Source organism: Leucoraja erinacea, chromosome 1, assembly GCF_028641065.1.
Source record: "Leucoraja erinacea ecotype New England chromosome 1, Leri_hhj_1, whole genome shotgun sequence".
In the NCBI taxonomy this organism is placed as follows: domain Eukaryota; kingdom Metazoa; phylum Chordata; class Chondrichthyes; order Rajiformes; family Rajidae; genus Leucoraja; species Leucoraja erinaceus.
Window position 1 is genome coordinate 109,359,398 of NC_073377.1, and position 21,073 is coordinate 109,380,470.

At 45.2% G+C, this 21,073-nt stretch overlaps 1 protein-coding gene across 2 annotated transcripts in view; it reads right to left on the reverse strand.

Moving 5' to 3' along the window:
- Window positions 1-21,073, reverse strand: part of LOC129700606 (protein TBATA-like) — a 47,472-nt gene that overhangs the window by 21,077 nt on the left and 5,322 nt on the right. For both annotated transcript variants that reach the window (XM_055641226.1, XM_055641231.1), the window contains exons 2-5: window positions 18,950-19,025; window positions 7,724-7,893; window positions 3,706-3,918; window positions 869-942 (exon numbers count right to left, since the gene is read on the reverse strand). In XM_055641226.1, the coding sequence (XP_055497201.1) occupies window positions 869-942; window positions 3,706-3,918; window positions 7,724-7,893; window positions 18,950-19,014 (522 nt within the window). In that variant the 5' untranslated portion in view covers window positions 19,015-19,025. The remainder of the gene's footprint in view (window positions 1-868; window positions 943-3,705; window positions 3,919-7,723; window positions 7,894-18,949; window positions 19,026-21,073) is intronic.

Genomic DNA, 21,073 nt, shown 5'->3' on the forward strand with positions numbered 1-21,073 from the left:
TGAATGATGTTTGGGATCGGGACCCTTCTTCAGACATTTTCAGGGTCCCGACCCGAAACGTCAACCATCCTTTTTCTCCAGAGATGTTGCCTGACCCACTGAGTTACTCCAGCACATTGTGTCTACCTATGCTGTAAAACACCATCTGCAGTTCCTTGTTTCTTCAAAAAAATAGTTGGCCATTGTTTTATAAATTAATCACTGAATCCTAGCTCTGGTGCAGAGTTGTTTACCAGAATGTTGCCTGGATGAGGGGGTATTAGCTACACGTAGAGGTTGGATAGATTGAATAGATTTCTCTGTAACATTGGACGCTGAGGGAAGACCTGATAGAGGTATAAAGTTGTGAGAGGCATAGACAGGCATAGAGGGCATAGCTTTAAGGTGAGAGGGGCAAGGTTTATAGGAGAGGAGCAGGGATAGTATTTAAACATGGGGAGGGGGGGAGGGGGGGGGGGGGGGGGGGGGGGGAGTGCCAGGAATGCTGGTAGATAGTGTTTAAGAGATTTTTGGAGAGGCACATAGATATGGAAGGAATGGAGGGATATGGATCACGTGCAGGCTGATGAGTAACTCTGCAAGTGATGCTCATGAACAGATACAAACATGTAGTTTTGGTCACCTCATTATAGTAGGGATGTGGAGGGTTTCAAAAGGGTGCAGATAATATGGATTACATGCAGGTAGATAAAAAGTGGTCTTGGCATCACGTCCTGCACAGACATTGTGGGCCTAAGGGCCTGTTCCTGTGCTGCACTGCTCAATGCTCTATGCTAGGTTTAATGGCAGATTTTAAAAAGGGAAAAGTGTCTTTAAATGGGTTGAGGCTCTGCGAGTGATGTTTACCGTGAGCAGTGAAAACCATCACCTCTTTCGCTGGTTCCCCGAAGAATTCAACTCTGGCCGTCAGATCCTTCAGTGCATCCCTCCAGGCCTGGGAGTCTGGACCGAAGAAGTAAATGAAATGAAATGAAATGAAACAAAACAATCGTTGAAACTTACTAAAGAAATTCCTTGAAATTCCACTGATTTGGGAAAAATAATGATTCAATGATACTTTATTGTCACGTGTACATAAGTACAGTGAAATACTTAGATTTTGCACACTATCTTGTAAAATCATACAGCAGACTTCACCCAGGCAGCACACAACGAGACGCCACATTTCTAGCATTGACAACATTTCAAAAGTTCTTAGTATGCTATTATCTCATGGTGGCCCCCCTGCTGAATCCCTCTTTTCTCTCGGTGCCCCCCCACCCCCCCAAAAAAAACAAAATCAGTTCTCCAGGGATACTGCCTGACGTGCTGAGTCACTCCAACACTTTGTGTCTTTTTTTTGTAAACCGGCAACTGCAGTTCCTTGTATCCAAAACAAAATTGGTACCTGGTACAAAGTTCACTGGGACCATCCAAAGAGATTTGTCCGGAAATAAAATACTGCAGATGCTGCATGTCCGAATTATAGCGAGCCAGACAGCATGTCTTTGGACATCTGCGGAAGGTCATGTTTGACTAATCTTCTTAAATTTTTTGAAGAGGTTACTAGGAAAATTGATGAGGGTAAAGCAGTGGATGTTGTCTATATGGACTTCAGTAAGGCCTTTGACAAGGTTCCTCATGGAAGGTTGGTTAAGAAGGTTCAATGGTTGAGTATTAATGGTGGAGTAGCAAGATGGATTCAACAGTGGCTGAATGGGAGATGCCAGAGACTAATGGTGGATGGCTGTTTGACAGATTGGAGGCCGGTGACTAGTGGGTGCCTCAGGGATCTGTGTTGGGTCCACTGTTGTTTGTCACGTACATCAATGATCTGGATGATGGTGTGGTAAATTGGATTAGTAAGTATGCAGATGATACTAAGATAGGTGGTGTTGTGGATAATGAAGTAGATTTTCAAAGTCTACAGAGAGATTTAGGCCAATTGGAAGAGTGGGCTGAAAGATGGCAGATGGAGTTTAATGCTGATAAGTGTGAGGTGCCACATCTTGGCAGGCAAATCAAAATAGGACGTACATGGTAAATTGTTGCGAATTGAGGAATGCAGTTGAACAGAGGGATCTAGGAATAACTGTGCATAGTTCCCTGAAGGTGGAATCTCATGTAAATAGAAAGCTTTTGGTGTGCTGGCCTTTATAAATCAGAGCAATGTGTATATGAGTTGGGATGTAATGTTAAAATTGTACAAGGCATTGGTGAGGCCAATTCTGGAGTATGGTGTACAATTTTGGTTGCCTAATTATAGGAAGGATGTCAACAAAATAGAGAGAGTACAGAGGAGATTTACTAGAATGTTGCCTGGGTTTCAGCAACTAAGTTACAGAGAAAGGTTGAACAAGTTAGGTCTTTATTCTTTGGAGCGCAGAAGGTTAAGGGGAACTTGATAGAGGTCTTTAAAATGATGAGAGGGATAGACAGAGTTGACGTGGATAAGCTTTTCCCGTTGAGAGTAGGGAAGATTCAAATAAGAGGACATGACTTGAGAATTAAGGGACAGAAGTTTAGGGGTAACATTTAGGGGGACTTCTTTACTCAGAGAGTGGTAGCTGTGTGGAATGAGCTTCCAGTGGAAGTGGTGGAGGCAGGTTCGATTTTATAATTTAAAAATAAATTGGATAGTTATATGGACGGGAAAGGAATGGAGGGTTATGGACTGAGTGCAGGTAGGGGGAAATAAGTGCGGCACTGACTTGAAGGGCCGAGATGGCCTGTTTCCGTGCTGTAATTGTTATATGGTTATATGGTGTGACCTTTAACTAAAACATTTCTGAAACTTTATTAACTGCTCCATTAGAAGCTAATTAATCTTCCATTCTGGAATTACTTTCCAGAACAATGTTGCTTTACGATTTTGCCTTTATTTTTAGTCAGCTCTACAAATTGGTGACTTGTCATTCCTTGCCTAAGTGATTGACTTCCACAAATTCAAAATCCCTCTTGTCACATAGAACAGTATAGCACGGGAACAGGCCCTTCAGCCCACAATGTCCATGCTGAACATGATGCTTTAAACTAATCTACCCTGCCTGCACGTGATCCATATCCCTCCATTCCCTGCATATCCATGTGCCTATCCAAATCCACTTAAATGCCACTATTGTATCTGCCTCCACCACTCCCCGTGGCAGTGCATTCCAGGCACCCACCACCCTCTGTGTAAATAAACGACCTCCCGCCCTCACAATTCCTTTAAACTTTGCCCCTCTCACCTTAAAGCTATGTCCTCTAGAGTTGGACATTTCCATCCCGCAAAAAAAAGGTTCAGACTGTCTGCCCTTTCCATGTCTCTAATAATTGAATGTACTTTCTATCAGGTCCCCTCAACCTCCAATGTTCCAGAGAAAACTATCCAAAGTTTCTTGGATCTAGAAACAATTCAACAATCCTATTCCCTCTCACAAGCCCATCAAGTCCCCTCTGTTTTTCCCACCACACACATCCAAACCCACGGCCGGGGAATTTTTGCAGCAGCCAATTAACCTGCCAGCAAGTCTTTGGGATGTGGGGAGAAACAAGAGGAAATCCACAGGAAGAACATGCAAACTCCCCACAGACAGCAGCAGAGGTCAGGATCAAATCCGAGTGGCTGGCGCTGCGAGGCAGCGGCACTACCTGCTGACTGATGCATCTCATCCCTTCCAGTTCTTTCCTCTCCCATTGAACTAGAAGTTGCCCCTGTACACTTCAGAACCCATCAATACTCACACAATAAGTTGAGGTCTGGCTGCAATTCATCTTTACATGGGGCGAGTGGTAGTCCTGTGATGATATGCGCCGGGTAAGGAGGTGTGGTGGGAATATTAGCCGTGATTGGCCTCTTGTATTTGGAGAGGTCTTGTTTAGATGCTGCTGTCCTGGCCGGGAGTCGGTCACAGACCCGATCATCATCCACTTTACACACCAGGGCATTGTTCAGACCTGCAATAAAGTCAATAGAGGCATCTGAACAGACGTTTCAGTTGACTGAAATAGATTGGTTTAGGTTTAGTGTGTAGGAAGCAACTGCAGATGCTGGTTCAGCTCAATAGACCCTGACCACGGGTGAGCAAGAGGAAGATGACTGAACTTTGTTGCCTTCCCTCACAGTGGGAAACATTGATTCTACTGTGGGGGATGTTTTTATGTTTAATGCTAAATTCTATAGTGTTGTGTTTATCTTATTTGTGTGTTGCAATTGTGTGTAACTCAAAATTTCACTGCACCAATTGGTGTACGTGACAATAAATGGCCTTTGTCCTTTGGTTTACACCGAAGATGGACACATAATGCTGGAGTAACTCAGCGGGTCAGGCAGCATCTCTGGAGTAAAGGAATGGGTGACGTTTCGGGTCGAGACCCTTCGTCAGACTGAGAGTTGGGGAAAGGGCAACTAGAGGCATGAAAAGGTACAGAACAAATCAGAGTAGGTGCGATGGCCAAGGAGCCCACAATGATCCATTGTGTTCAAGAAGGAACTGCAGATGCTGGAAAATCGAAGGTACACAAAATTGCTGGAGAAACTCAGCGGGTGCAGCAGCATCTATAGAGCGAAGGAAATAGGCAACGTTTCGGGCCGAAACCCTTCTTCAGACTGAAGGCTGAAATTTCTACATTTCATTTTTGCAAAATCACTGATAACATCCTCGAAATTAATACTTCTCAGAATGTCTGCTTAAATTGTTAATATACACAGTGAGTCGAGTCTTTCTTGAAGCATAACTGATTTATTTGGGGTTTTTACACGTTTCAGTTGTGAGAAAGACCTCTCTGTTGTGCAGTTGGTGACCATTAATGTTAAACATATTCTTAAGGCAATTTCAACATTTGGAAAGGCACTCTCTAGTTTGTCTTCTGTAATTGTGTTGTAAAGTTCCATGTGAGTGAAAGATGTTTTCATGGTTGTTTTAAACTTATCAGTCTGAAGAAGGGTTTCGGCCCGAAACGTTGCCTATTTCCTTCGCTCCATAGATGCTGCTGCACCCTCTGAGTTTCTCCAGCAATTTTGTGTACCCACAATGATCCATTGTTGGATGTGGAGGAGGTGATAATGAAGGGATATCAACAGTGAAACTAGCAGGTAGACAAAAATACTGGAGAAACCCAGCGGGTGAGGCAGCATCTATGGAGCGAAGGAAATAGGCAACGTTTCGTGCCGAAACCCTTCTTCAGACTGATGTGAGGGTGGGAAGAAGAAAGGAAGAGTGAAACTAGCAGAATGACTAGGGTGGGTGAAGGACAGAGAGAGCAGGAATACAAGGGTTACCTGAAATTAGAGCAATCAATATTCATACCACTGGGTAGTAGGCTGGCTTGTTATTGTCATGTGTACCGAGGTACAGTGAAAAACATAGTTTTGCAAGTTATCCAAACAGATGAGATATACCATACATAAATACAATCAATCTAAACTCAAGTACAATAGGTAGAGCAAAGGGGAGGATGCAGAGTACAGAATATAGTTCTCAGAATCATAGCATTGAAACATAGAAACATAGAAAATAGGTGCAGTAGGACATTCGGCCCTTTGATCATGGCTGATCATCCAAAATCAGTACCCTGTTCCTGCTTTTCCCCAATATCCTTTGATTCCCTTAGCCTAAGAGCTATATCTAACTCTCTCTTAAAAACATCCCGTTAATTGGCCTTTGCGCATGAGTTCCAAAGTCAAAAATCAAGAGAATTAAGAGTGTTTAATTGTCATATGTACAAAAATGAAACAATAACATTCTTAATTGTTATTTTGAATATCCTCTTTGACTGTCTTATCAATTGCCTTGTGGTTTTGCTCTTCCCCACAAGAGACATTTTTCTATTTTATCATCAGAGTCTTGCAGAATCTTGGACCTAATCAGTCACTCCTCAGCAGTTACTTTACAAGTTAGAAAAAAATAGCTTGTATTTTATTGATAACCACACATTTCTGCAAACCATCTTGTGAATCATTATTTCACCATCTTTAGCAGCACTGTTAGTGAATTATATATTTGCATTCTGCACCCCGTTTCTCAGACGCATTTAATTTTCAACTGCAATAGGTAGAGCACAGAGGGAGGTACGGAGTGCAGAATGTTGTTTTCAGCATTGTAGCCAGGGGCGGATTAAGGCTCACTGGTGCCCTAAGCACTGACCAATCTTGGTGCTCCCCTCCTTTCCACACTGACCCAGTCCATTTTAGTTGTTGACTTGTCTGACCAGATATACAATTCAGGTTGCAGCAGTACAAAAATGTGTTCATATGATAACACAATATACTGTACAAACTAAGCCAAGCTTGGGCTACATAAAGTTCTACAAAAATGCAATACAACATCTATTTTAATATTTCACAAGTTAAATGTATCAAAGTTCCAATATTCATGACCTGAAAGGCATTTTTCTACATTTCATTTTTGCAAAATCACTGATAACATCCTTGAAATTAATACTTCTCAGAATGTCTGCTTGAATTGTTAATATACACAGTGAGTCGAGTCTTTCTTGAAGCATAACTGATTTATTTGGGGTTTTTACACGTTTCAGTTGTGAGAAAGACCTCTCTGTTGTGCAGTTGGTGACCATTAATGTTAAACATATTCTTAAGGCAATTTCAACATTTGGAAAGGCACTCTCTAGTTTGTCTTCTGTAATTGTGTTGTAAAGTTCCATGTGAGTGAAAGATGTTTTCTTGGTTGTTTTAAACTTATGAAGAACATATGAATGGAACTGCTGAAGCCCTGTAGACAAAGTGTTGTTCATGTCATCTGGATAAACATCAATGAGTGTCTGACAAGTCTTTGAGTACCTTTCACTTTCTGATAATTGGGAATTAGCACCTTGTTGGGAGACATTAGGAACATCTGTCAGACAAGAGAATCTGTCTGCTATTTCAGTGACACCTTTCGTCTCCTCATTTCCGTTTCTAACTTTTCAACAATTACATAAAAAGTGGAGATACGGAATTTTTTACAAATCGTTTTTTTTTCTTTTCACCCTTTTCCCAACTTTGTGGTGCCCTCTTTGGCCCTGGTGCCCTAAGCACGTGCTTAGTCTGCTTAATGGTTAATCTGCCCCTGATTGTAGCACATTAGTTCCATAGACAAAGTCGAGAATCAAGAGTATTTAATTGTCATGTGTCCTGAAACACAACAATTACATTCTTACTAGGTGGACAAAACTGCTGGAGAAACTCAGCGATGGAGTGAAGGAAATAGGCAACGTTTCGGGCCGAAACCCTTCTACAGATATGTCCAATGTTCTCAATGGACTGGAGGTGAATTGAAAGATAGAGTAGGAGTTATAGAGACCAACTGGTTATCTGTTTACCCTTTTACTTTTTCATGCCCGTCTGCCACCCGAAAGATGCAGATCCGAGAGCCCACTGGGTCCACGCCAGCTACCATTATAGCTTTATGTTTTCCCACCTTCTCATCCACTCCCTATAAACCTGGAACAATTCGCAGAGGCCAATTAACCTACAAACCTATGTCTTTAGGATGTGGGAGGAAACCAAAGCAAACCCACACAGTCACAGGGAGAACGTGCAAACTCCACACAGACAGCAACCGAGGCCAAGATCGAACCCAGGTCTCTGGCACAGCGAGGCAGCAGCTGCTCCAGCTATGACACTGTGCTTTGTAAAGTTGAAACATAACGTTCCATTACTTAAGAGTTCCAGTCTATTTAATTCCATCATAATTCCTTTCTCCCATAACCCTTTGATGGCTGGAAAGGTTTTGAGTAATTAGTGTGCACGTGCGTAGGTTACCTTTGATGTGATAGACCCGTTTGGGGTGAGGGTTGTTGCGGGTGTAGAAGGACGTGTCTGCAGCATACTTGCAGCTGTTGGTTGTTGAAGGTCTACCGCTGTTGAGCAATGGTAATGGCAGCCCATTCCTGCTTCGCGACATTTCATTTCGAAACTCATTTTCAAAATTGCTGGAAGATAAACTTTATCGTTAGCCACCAGCGATGCCAATATAGAACTTTACAAAAGGCCAGAAACACTCAGAATGTCATAGTCATACAGCGTGGAAACAGGCCCTTCAACCCAACTTGCCCATGCCGATCAACATGTCCCATCTACACTGGTCCTGTGTTTCATATCCCTCTAAACTTGTCTTATCCATGTACCCATCTAAATGTTTTTCTAAACATGTGATAGTACCTGCCTCAACTGCCTCATCTAACAGCTCATTCCATACACCCACCACCCTTTGCGTAAAAAGGTTGCATCTCAGGGGCCTCATAGAGTCATGCAGCATGGAAGCAGGCCATTCAGCCCATCATGCCCTGTCTACACTGGTCCCACCTGCCTGCTTTTGGCCCATAACCTCCTAAACCTGTCCTATCCATGTAGTTGTGCAAATGTATTTTAAATGTTGTGTAGCACCTGTCTCAATTACATCCTCCAGCAACTTGTTCCATACAGCTACCACCCTTTGTGTAAAAATGTTGCCCCTCAGGTTCCCATTAAACTTTCCCCACCCCACCCCTCATCTTAAAAGGTCAGTCAATGTATTTGGAGCAAGATGCTTTAAATGTATTTTTCCCTAGAGTAGGGGAATCAAGAACCAGAGGACTTAGTTTAAGGTGAGAGGGGAAGGACTTAATAGGATTCTGAGGGGCAGTTTTTTTACCCAAAGGGTGGTGGGCAAATGGAACGAGCTGCCGGATGGAGATAGCTGAGGCAGGTGCCATCACACCGTTAAAGAAACATTTGGACAAGTACATGGATAGGATAAGTTTAGAGGGATATATATGCCAAATGCAGGCAGGTGGGACTAGTGTAGATGGGGCATCTTGGTTGGTGTGGGCAAGTTGGGCCCAAGGGCCTGCTCCATACTCTATGATGTGTTTCGGGTCATCTGAACACTGTGTCATTCAGTTTTACATCTACGGTATGTTGAATTTTATAATTAGAATCATAGTGCAGCACGGAAACAAGCCCCTTCAGCTCAGCCTGCCCACGCCGACCAACATATCCCATCTACACTAGTCCCACATGCCTGCGTTTGACCCATATCTCTCCAAACCGTTTGTATCCATGAACCTGTCCAAATGCCTTTTAAATCTTGTTATAAATGTGCTCCCTTTAAAAAGTGTGCCTTTATATAGCATGCTACAATGCTGACAACTATATTCTTCACCCTGCCATCTCCCTCTTCACTTTACTGCTTGTAGTTCTTGAGGACACAAAGTGCTGGAATAACTCAGCGGGTAAGGCAGCACGTCTGGAGAACATGGATAAGTGACGTTTCAGGTCGGGACCCTTCTTCAGACCAGCAATCATGTTGTACTTGATTGGATTCATGTAGACTATTATCTGATTTGATTGGATAGCACATACTGCACCTCAGTACATGTGACAATAATAAAACTAAATGAATGTCAAGGGAAAAAGTTATCTTAACGGAATTCACAGAGCATGATCTTAGTCAAGTCAAGAGAGTTTATTGTCATGTGTCCCAGATAGGACAATGAAATTCTTGCTTTGCTTCAGCACAACGGAATATAGTAGGCACGAATACAGAACATATCATATCAGTGTGTCCATGCACCATTATATAAATATATACACACATCAATAAAGTGCAAATAAACAGATAATGGTCCATTAGTGTTCAGAGATTTGTTTCAGTTGAGTTTTAATAGCCTGATGGCTGTGGGGAAGTAGTTATTTCTGAACCTGGACGTTGCAGTCTTCAGGCTCCTGTACCTTCTACCTGAAGGTAGCGGGGAGATGGGTGTGTGGCCAGGATGGTGTGGGTCTTTGATGATGCTGCCAGCCTTTTTGAGGCAGCGACTGCGATAGATCCCCTCGATGGAAGGAAGGTCAGAGCCGATGATGGACTGGGCAGTGTTTACAACTTTTTGTAGTCTTTTCCTCTCCAGGGCGCTCAAGTTGCCGAACCAAAGGTACGATGCAACCGGTCAGCATGCTCTCCACTGTGCACCTGTAGAAGTTAGAGAGAGTCCTCCTTGACAAACCGACTCTCCGTAATCTTCTCAGGGAGTAGCGGCGCTGATGAGCTTTCTTGATAATTGCATTAGTGTTCTCGGACCAGGAAAGATCTTCAGAAATTTGCACGCCCAGGAATTTGAAGCCCTTGACCCTCTCCACTATCAACCCGTTGATATAAACGGGACTGCGGGTCCCCATCCTACCCCTTCCAAAATCTACAATCAGTTCCTTGGTTTTGCTGGTGTTGAGGGCCAGGTTATTGTGCTGGCACCATTTGGTCAATCGGTTGATCTCACTTCTCAATACTCTGACTCATCCCCATCAGTGATACGTCCCACAACAGTGGTGTCGTCAGCGAACGTGATGATTGAGTCTAGAGTGAATACAGCAGGGGGCTGAGCACGCAGCCTTGAGGTGCTCCCGTGCTGATTGTTATCGAGACTCACACATTTCCACCAATATGAACAGTCTGTGGTTCTTGAATGAGGAAGTCGAGGATCCAATTGCAGAGACCCAGTTCTGCGAGTTTGGTAACCAGCTTGGAGGGGATGATTGTATTAAATGCCATGCTGTAATCATTGAATAACAGCCTGACTTAAGAGTTTTTGTTGTCCAAATTGTCCAGAGCGGAGTGGAGAGCCAGCGAGATCGCATCCACATTTGATCTGTTGTGGCGGTAAGCGAACTGCAGTAGGGTCCAGGTTTTTGGTGAGGTAAGAGTTGATTTGCGCCATGATCAGCGTCTCAAAGCACTTCATCACCACCGACGTTAGTGCCACTGGTCGATAGTCGTTGAGGCACGTCACCTTGCTCTTCTTGGGAACCGGTATAATTGATGCCCTTTTAAAGCAGGTGGGAACCTCAGACCTCAGATGTGAGAGGTTGAAAATTCCGCAAAAACTCCAGCCAGTTGGTCCACACAGGTTTTTAGAACACGATCAGGTACACCAGGCGCTTTCGAGGGTTCACCCCTCTGAAGGATTTCCTGATGTCGGCCTCTGTGACTGAGACTGAAATACCATCACAGCGAATGGGGTCTCGAGAAGGCACATCAGTGTTTGCCCTATCAAAGCGTGCGTAAAACACATTGAGCTCATCAGGGAGTGATGTTTCGTCGACATTCGAGCTGCCTCCTGATTTTGCCTTGTAGGAGGTGATTGCATTCGGACCCCACCACAGCTGCCGAACATCTGTCTCATCCTCCAGTTTGGAGCAGAAGTCCCCTATCAAGGTCGTATTTTGATGGCCTTACCAAGGTCGTATCTTGTAGACCTCTGCATGTCCAGATCTGAATGCCCGATGTCTGGTCTTCAGAAGAGTGCAGATCTAAAAGTTCATCCAAGGTTTCTGATTGGGAAATGCTCGGAAGGTTTTTGTGGGGATGCAGTCCTCCACACATTTCTTAATGAAGTCTGTAACGACTGTTGCCGAGTCCTTGAACATTTCCCAGTCTGCCGAGTCCTTGAACATTACCCAGTCTACAGACTCCAAACAGTCCTGGAGTTGTTCCTTTGGAGCCCCCCGACCAGCTCTGTACTGTCCTCACCTCTGGGGGTGCGCTCTTTAATTGCTGCCTGTAGGCAGGAAGAAGCAGCACCGCGGTGGTCGGATTTACCGAAGTGCGAGGGATAGATCGAAAGGCATCCATAATGGTGGTGTAGCAATGGTCGAGGGTGTTAGGTCCTCTGGTGCTGCAGGAGACATGTTGGTGAAAGTTAGGGAGTGATTTCTTCAGGTTGGCTTTATTAAAGTCCCCAGCAATGGTGGTAAACGCCTCGGGGTAAGACGTCTGGTGTTTGTTGACCACGGCGTGCAGCTCCTCCAGTGCCAGACGGACGTCTGCCTGGGGTGGGATGTAGGCCGCGGTCAGGATGATGGAGGTGAATTCCCTCGGAAGGAGAAGGGGCGACTGTCATAGTCGTAGCAGGTCGCCGGAAAACCGACGACTGGACCCCCCTTCGACATAAAATTTGGAATAGAATAATTTCTTTAACAACAAAAAAAACGAAGGCAGCACCAGCAACAACTTACGTCACCTGGCGACAAACTACATTAACCAGGCGACAACTAGACAGCACCTATGTCAGGAGAAGTCAAGCTACGCTCATTGGCATCAAACCCACTGTCATCGACTGTCTCCGAAAAATTTTCATCGTGTTGAAAATCTAGCGGCGACCAGAAAGACGCAACGGCTCTTTGGGCGACTGTGGAGACGACTCTAAACCGTCCAGGCGACACCCCAGCGACCATGTAGCGACAGCCTAGTCGCCTGTAGTCGCCTAAAAAATTGCCTGTGGGACAAGCCCCTTAATAAGGTGAGGGGGAAGATTTAATAAAAACCTGAGACGCAAATTTTTCACAGAGTGGTGGATATATGGAACAGGTTGGCAGAGAAGGTGGTTGAGTCAGGCATATAACAGCAGTTGTAAGGCACTTGGAAAGGCACATGGATAGGAAAGGTTAAGAAGGATATAGCCCACACTGGGCTCGTTTGGAAGGAATAGAAACATGAAACTGATGATGCTGGTTTACACAAAAGGGCACAAAGTGCTGGAGTAACAGCATGCCTGGCTGCGTCTCTGGAGAACATGGTTAGGTGATGTGAAGGAAGGAATTGCAGATGCTGTTTCATACCAAAGACAGACACAAAGCGCTGGAGTAACTCAGTGGATCGGCTGCATCTCTGGAGAAAAATGAAGGGTAACGTTTCGAGTCGGAACCCTTCTTCATAAGACAGTCCTGACATCCCAGGAATCAGTCTGGTGAACCGTCTCTGCACTCCCTCTATGGCAATAATGTCCTTCCTCAGATTTGCAGTTTTGGTCTCCAAATCTGAGGAAGGACATTATTGCCATAGAGGGAGTGCAGAGACGGTTCACCAGACTGATTCCTGGGATGTCAGGACTGTCTTATGAAGAAAGACTGGATAGACTTGGTTTAAGATTGAATCTTATAGAAACTTACAAAATTCTTAAGGGGTTGGACAGGCTAGATGCAGGAAGATTGTATGTTAGGGAAGTCCAGGACAAGGGGTTAAAGGGGAAATCCTTTAAAACCGAGATGGAGAAGAACTTTTTTTCACGCAGAGAGTGGTGAATCTCTGGAACTCTCTGCCACAGAGGGTAGTTGAGGCCAGTTCATTGGCTATATTTAAGAGGGAGTTAGATGTGGCCCTTGTGGCTAAGGGGATCAGGGGGTATGGAGAGAAGGCAGGTACGGGATACTGAGTTGGATGATCAGCCATGATCATATTGAATGGCGGTGCAGGCTCGAAGGGCCGAATGGCCTACTCCTGCACCTAATTTCTATGTTTCTATGTATGTTTCAGACTCAGGTGATGTTTCAGGTCTGAAGAAGTGTCCCAACCGAAATGTCACCTATCGATCATCTCCAGAAATGCTGCCGGACCCGCTGAGTTACCCCAACACTTTGAGTCCTTATGTGTAAACCAACAGCTGCAGTTCCTTATTTCTACATTTGCATTTATATTTGGCTTGATTGTATTCATTTAGAGTATTATCTGACTTGATTGGATAGCTGGCAAACAAAGCTTTTCACTGTACCTCGGTACATGTGACAATAATAAAACTAAACGATTGTCAAGGGAAAAAGTCGTCCTGAGGGAATTCACAGAGCATTATCTTTGTGTCTATTTAGTTTTGAAGGGGCATCTTGGTCAGCCTGTTTCCATGCTGTATCACTCTATTCGGGACCCAGGGGGTGACTCCAAAGCCTAGAACATCACAACCAAAGATGGAAATCAAGGAGACTCAACGATCACCGCTAATATGATCTTGAAAGTCAAAAGAATTAAACAAAAGTGTAGGGAATAGTAAAGCAGTCACTAACATCTATGGTGATGAAGTGCATGTAATCATTGACAACAGGTTACGGAGGATCATCTGAAGCCAATGGAACGTGTCAGTGTTATTATGATTGTCAGGGTGATATCTGGAGCTTCACAGATTTACTGGACTTCTTTAAGGGGGTAATTTAAATTAGTGATTGATTTGTGTGAATTTCTTGCAAAGTTACGAGAAGCCCAGAAAAGTGGCTGGTATATAGCTATTTCCCTGAGCAGCAAGGCCAATGAGCGAGGGAAGTATACACAAGATAACTGGTTAAAGAATTATGATGGAATGGAGGGAAAATGCTGCCAAGAGTCGAGAGGGTTTAATTGTCATATGTACTGACAACAGCACAATGAAATTCATATTTGCAGGACTGTGTACAATAACACGCAAATATATAATAATCCAAAGTGTCATAAATTGATAACTGTAATAGTAGATTAAGTTAATAACACAAAAGCCAAAGTCCGTAGTGCAACCAAAGGCACAGTGCATAGGAGATCAGAGTAGTTGAGGTTAGTGTTGTGCAGTGTTCAAGAGCCTGATGTTTGCTGGGAAGAAGCTGTTCTTCAACCTGGAGGTCACGGTTTTCAGGCTTCTATACCTTCTTCCCGATGGCAGCAGAGAGATGAGAGCGTGGCCAGGGTGGTACGGGTCTTTGATGATGCTGGCAGCCTTTCTACTGTAGCACTTTGTCACTTTCTTGATAAACCAGCATCTGCAGTTTCTTGTAGTTTGAAGAAGGGTCCCGACCCAAAACATCACCCATCCAAGCTCTCCAGAGGTGATCTGCTGCCTGACCTGCTGAGTTACTCCAGCACTTTGTGTCATTTTTTAATAAACTGGCATCTGCAGATCCTTGTGTCTGCACTCAGAAGTCTTACTCGTTCATGGTTTCAGTGGCTGACCCAGGCTATGATGCCACCATCACTGATGACAGGGATTCGATGATACGATGATACGATGATACTTGTCACGTGTACCCAGGTAGTGTGATGCTTTGTTTTGCATACAACCCGGTAAAATCGTACAGCAGACCTCACCTAGGCAGTACACAAGCGTCACCACGTGTCTGTCCCCGACAGAGGTACAAAGAGTCTTATATACTGCTCGCAACGACAGGCCTGCTATCACACGTGGCAGCAGGCAGCCCCCCGCCGGGTCCCCTCTTCATTCTCAGCGCCCCCTCCGCTGGGTCCCCCCGGCTTGAAGAGGAGGAACAGGTAGAAACACTGATAGCATTTAGTATGTGGGAGCACCTGGCTGCACTTTTAAACACAGATTTGACCCATGCAATGGAAATCTACAAAGCCAAGGACAGCAAGGTGGCACGTCAGTCATTGCTGCCGCCTCATGGCTTCAGGGACCTCGTTCGATCCCGACCCTGGGTGCTGTCTGTGTGGAGTTTGTCCATTCTCCTTGTCACTGTACGAGCTCCTAGTGTGTGCTCCCGTTTCCTCCCATACCCCAAAGATGTTGCTCTTATGTAAGGGGAAATAAAAGATATAATTAATGGCATGACCCTCAACGGCATTGGTGTACAGAGGGATCTTGTGCTCAATGGACATGGCTAGCGAGGAGCGGGGCCGGTGGGAGAGGAGAGGGAACCGGAGTCTGGTCTACCGCGCCCTCGAGGTCGGTTGCCAGGAGGCGTCTCCAGGGCACAAAGGTGAACTGGCGAGGGGAGGGACGTGGCGTCCTAGGGAGGCGATGGCTGGAGGTCTGCAGCGCCCTGGGACTCGCCTGGATCGGGCACCGCTCATAAGAACTAGAGCACAGACTAGTCTTTGAAAATGGCCCCAAAACATGGAGCCTCTTGCATGCGGTCTCACTCGACTATTTCTGTACATTTGCAAATTGAGGATATGCTTCAGTAAATCAGGGTTTGTTTGCACATGTGATAATAAAGCATCATTGAACTATTGAACAGGTAGAAAGAGTGGTAAAGAAGGCATATGGTATGCTTGCCTTCATCAGTCAGGGCAGAGTGTATATGAATCAGGATATCATGATGCAGCTTTATAGGGCTTTGGTTTGGCCACATTTGGAGTACTGCATGCAGTTCTGGTTGTCCCATTACAGGAAGGCTGGAGAGGGTGTAGAGGAGGTTTACCAGAATGCTGCCTGGACTAAGGAGTTTCAGCTACAGGGAGTGGGTATGACATACTTGGATTGCTTTCTCTGGAACACTAGAGGTTGTGGGAAGACCTGATAGAAGTATTTAAAATTATGAGAGGAATAGTCAAGTCAAGTCAAGTCAAGTCAAGTTTATTTGTCACATACACATACCAGATGTGCAGTGAAATGAAAGTGGCAATGCTCGTGGACTTTTGTGCAAAAGACAAACAACAAAACAACCGAACAAATTATAAACACAATCATAACACACATATTATTTTACATAATAAGGTTGAACCATTTTCCCAGCATGGAAAAGTATAATACCAGAGGCCAAAGCTTTAAGGTGAGGTGGGGGAGGGGGTAAGGTGGAAAGGAGATGTAGAGGGCAAGTGTTTATTTTTGTACAGAGGATGGTGGGTGACTGTAACATGCTGCCGGGGGTAGTGGTGGAGGCATTGAGGTTTTTCAATAGGTACTTGGATATGCAGGGAATGGAGGAAAATGGATCATGTAGATAAGAGCTGGTCTTGATCACATGTTTGGCACAGACATTGTGGGGTGAAGGGTGGGTTCTTGTGCTGTACTGTTCAGTGTTCTATGTGCTGGTTGGTAAGTTAATCGGGCTGCTGTAAATTGCCCCTAATATTGGATGTCATTTGGCGGAGGGTGGATGGGAATGCAAGGAGAATAAAAAATAGGATTAAGATAAAATTAGTGTAAGTGGATGGTTGATGGTTGGTGTGGGCTCAGTGGTCTGAAGGGGAATTTCCATGTCCTAATAAAGACAATCGTGGAATACTTTGACAGGAGGGATCGAGGGAACATATTAAAAGGAGAAACCAAGACCAGTGTCCGTAATCATACAAGAGTCATTTATTAATCCAACCATTAAACCTCTTTAACTAGAGGTTGTTAACAAGAAATGTTTAAAGGGAAACTGAAGCCCCACACGAGGAAGAGAGAAATATTCAATTCAATGATTCACTGACTGTCACATGTACCTAGGTACTGGGAAATGTTTTGTTTTGCACACAACCCGGTAAAATCATACAGCAGACAAAATCAGTGTACAAAATCATGAGAGGAACAGAGTCTCTTGCTCAGAGTAGGGGAATCGAAGACCAGAGGACATAGCTTCAAGGTGAAGGAGAAAAGATTTAATCTGAATCAGAAGGGTAACTTTTTCACACTAAGGGTGGTGGGTGTATGGAACAAGCTGCCAGATGATGTAGTTGAGGCTGGGACTATCCCATTGTTTAAGATACAGACATGTACATGGATAGGACAGGTATGGGGGGATATGGACCAAGTGTCAGCAGGTGGGACTAGTGTAGCTGGGACATGTTAGCCAGTGTGGGTGAGTTGGGCCGAAGAGCTTGTTACCACACTGTATCACTCTATGACTCTATGACAGACTTCACCTCGCAGTAAACAGGAGCCGCTACGTTTATGGCACCAACAAAATTACAAAAGTTCATCAAACATTTCTGTCTACCTACCACCACCCCCCCCCCCCCCCCCCCCCCCCCCACTGGGTCACCCTTCGCTGGGTCTCGGCAGCAGCCCCACACCAGGCAGCTTTCGACAGCTCTCCTCACTCTCGCTATCCAGGTGTTTTTGTGTTACAGGAGCCCGAGAACCATGACCCTCAGGTTCAAGAACAGCTTCTTCTCATCAACTATCGGGCTCATGAACCACCTTGCACAACCCTGACCACAACCCTGCGTTAGCAATGTACATCTGCGGCCTTAGCTTTGGTTACTATGTACTATGTACTTGCGTTTATGGTCTAATTACACACCATTATTTCTTTATTGCATTATTGGTGATTGCACTTTTATTTGTTGTGTTATTGCATAAATGGGCTTGTAAAGCTGCAGCACGTACTGGAGACACAAGGATGTGCACATAATAGAATCTTGAGCAAACCACAAAGTGCTGGAACTCAGCAGGTCAGGCAGCTACTGTGGAGGGAATGGGCAAATGACATTTCGAGTTAGGCCTCTTCTTCAGACTTCAGTTGTAGTGGAAAGAAAGCTGGAAAAGGGGGGTGGAGCAGGACAAAGCCCGAATGTGGATGCTTCCAGTGGTGGGAGAGTCTAGGACCAGAATTAAGGTCTCAGAGTTAAAAGGTTCCAGCCTCAGAATTAAAGGACGTACCTTTAGAATGGAGACGAGGAGGAATTTCTTTAGCCAGAGGGTGGTCAATTAATTGCCACAGATGGCTGTGGAGGCCAAGCCATTGAGTATTTTTGAAGCAGTGATTGATAGGTACTTGATTAGTGACGGTGTTAAAGGTTACAGGGAGATGGCAGAAGAATGGGGTTGAGAGGGAAATATAGATCAGCCATGATTCAATGGCGGAGCAGACTGATAGAAACTTACAAAATTCTTAAGGGGTTGGACAGGCTAGATGCAGGAAGATTGTTCCTGATGTTGGGGAAGTCCAGGACAAGGGGTCACAGCTTAAGGATAAGGGGGAAATCCTTTAAAACCGAGATGAGAAGAACTTTTTTCACACAGAGAGTGGTGAATCTCTGGAACTCTCTGCCACAGAGGGTAGTCGAGGCCAGTTCATTGGCTACATTTAAGAGGGAGTTAGATGTGGCCCTTGTGGCTAAAGGGATCAGAGGGTATGGAGAGAAGGCAGGTACGGGATACTGAGTTGGATGATCAGCCATGATCATATTGAATGGCGGTGCAGGCTCGAAGGGCTGAATGGCCTACTCCTGCACCTAATTTCTATGTTTCTATGTTTCTATGAAAGGGCCAAATGGCCTAATGCTGCTCTTATGTCTTATGGTGTAAGTGATAGGTGGAGACACAGGCGAGGTAGTGATTGGCAGATGGTTGGAGTAAGTGACAGAGGCTGGAGGTGTAAAGGAGACAAAATGGTGTCCAATAAAGAAAGAAGAGGAGGCGTGAAATGTAAAGTCACAGGGAGAGGTGTAGAAGGAAGGGGACATTTTGGTGAGCATGGCAATTAAACACTGTTGACTTGACTCATGCAATAGCAATCTTTACGTAAAAAGATGTGCAGGAAAAAGTTCAAACTTACTTCATTCTGAAACTGGTGGGCCCCACTTGAAAATTCATTGACGGCATCATGACATCCTCAGACATGGTTCACACCACTACAGAAGAGCAAGAGGAAGCAAAAGGTGAATTCGCAGCTAAAGACAATTCCGGTGCTGGATGGAGAACCTTTTGGACAGGTACATGGATGGGAAAGGGTTAGATGGATATGGGTCAAAGCTGAGCAGGTGGGACTAGTACAAATGGGCCATCTTGGTCGGCATGGGAAAGTTGGGCTGAAGAGCCTATTCCAGTGGTGCATGACTCTATGCCTCTAAGCCTGATGTCTACTAACCAGGTGGTGTTCTTGTATAATCTCCAGAGTTTATACTACAATGCGTGGTCTAAAGGTGACATCCTTCAGGTTTGTCTCTGTTGCTAATTGCTAAAACAAGGAATGGATGAGGAGAAAGGGGCAGCTGAAAGTGTGGCAGATAATGAATGAACACAGGCGAGGGGGATTTTTGATCGGCAGATGTTTGGAACAAAGGCCAGAGATTAAAACAGAAAGTGCGGGACAAAAGGATTGACGTGTTGCGAATTGTGAAGCCCGAGGGAGGAATGTGGGTGGATGCTTTGCCATGAAACTTGTTGGGCTGAAGGGCTTGTTTCCGTGTTGTATGACTCTATGACAAAGGATTAGCAAGCCAAAATGTTAACCCTATGCCTCTCTCTCCTTGGCCTTTTGAGTTTTTAGACTTTAGACCCTGGGGATACGGCGTGGAACAATTTGAACACACTAGGGACAATTTCCAATATTATCCAAAGCCATTTACCTACAAGCCTGTACGTATCTAGAGTATGGGAGGAAATTGGAGCGCCCGGAAAAAAACCCACGTGGTCACAGGGAGAACGTACAACCTCTGTACAGACTGCACCCGCAGTCAGGATCAAACTTTGGAGCTGTAAGGCAGCAACTCTACTGAAACAGCACTGTGCCGCTCCAATTTCCGACCTTCTTTGCTTTTATTTCAGCTTTGTGTGATTAAGAGAGAATAGGTTTATGAGGGGAAGGGTTTTTGAGGAGATTATTTTTTTTGTTCATTGAGAATGATTGATTTCTAGATATCCTGCTGCCAGTGGAGTTGGTGGTCAGATACAATCGCTATATTTAAGATATTTGGACTGACACTGAATATGCAAAGCTTGGAGGGATGACGATCTAGAGGGGGAAACAGGATGGACAAAAAGGTCAGCATGTACATGATGGGCTGAAGGGCCAGTTTCTGAGCTGTACGACTCTATAATGTTGGGGGTATAATGCATGCGACCTGCATGCGGCGAGCACGACCAAACCAGAAGCGGGGGACGCCTGTTGAGTGATCCCATGAGCATGCGACCTGCATGCGGCGAGCACGACCAAACCAGAAGCGGGGGTCGCGCGGAGGTCGAGTGAGTGACGTGAAGTTCGAGCGAAGTCCGCGGGATGTTCGCGCGTGACGTACGGCGTCAAGATGCTGCGTATGCCCGTCGAGACGCTGCGCACGCCCGTCAAGGCGGTGCGTACGGCTTCAAGGCGGCTGCGGGCCGGCAGGCCGTTGCTGCACGGAATTTTTGAACACGGTCAGTTTTTCGGAGCCCCGCGTGATGTCGGGACCAGCTCCGCACAACTCCTTACGGCTCCGGCGATCGAAGTGGGACCGGCCCCGCGAGGTCGTACGGCTCAAGCAACCACGTTAGGTCGCGCTTGCCACATGGAGTCGCATCGTGGGACAGGCCCTTTACAGCGCCAGAGACCCGGGTTCAATCCTGACTGTAGGTGCTGTCTGCATGGAGCTTGTACATTCTCCCTGTGACCATGTAGATTTTTTCTGGTTTCCTCCCACACTGCAAAAACGTGGTCTGCACTTAAATTGGTTTTGGTAAACTGTCCCTAGTGTATAGGATGCCAAACTGGACTAGTGTACGAATGATTGTTGGTCAGTGTGGACTCGGTGGGCCGAAGGGCCTGTTTCCACGCTGTATCTTTAAACTAAACTAAACCCTTGTTTCCTACGAATTTTTGTTGTGATAAAGCCAAGGTTAAAGATAAGACTATGACATTGCGCGCTATCAAACTGTTCATAGGTCATGGACAGTACAAGATAGAGAAGCCTTATGTTTGAGC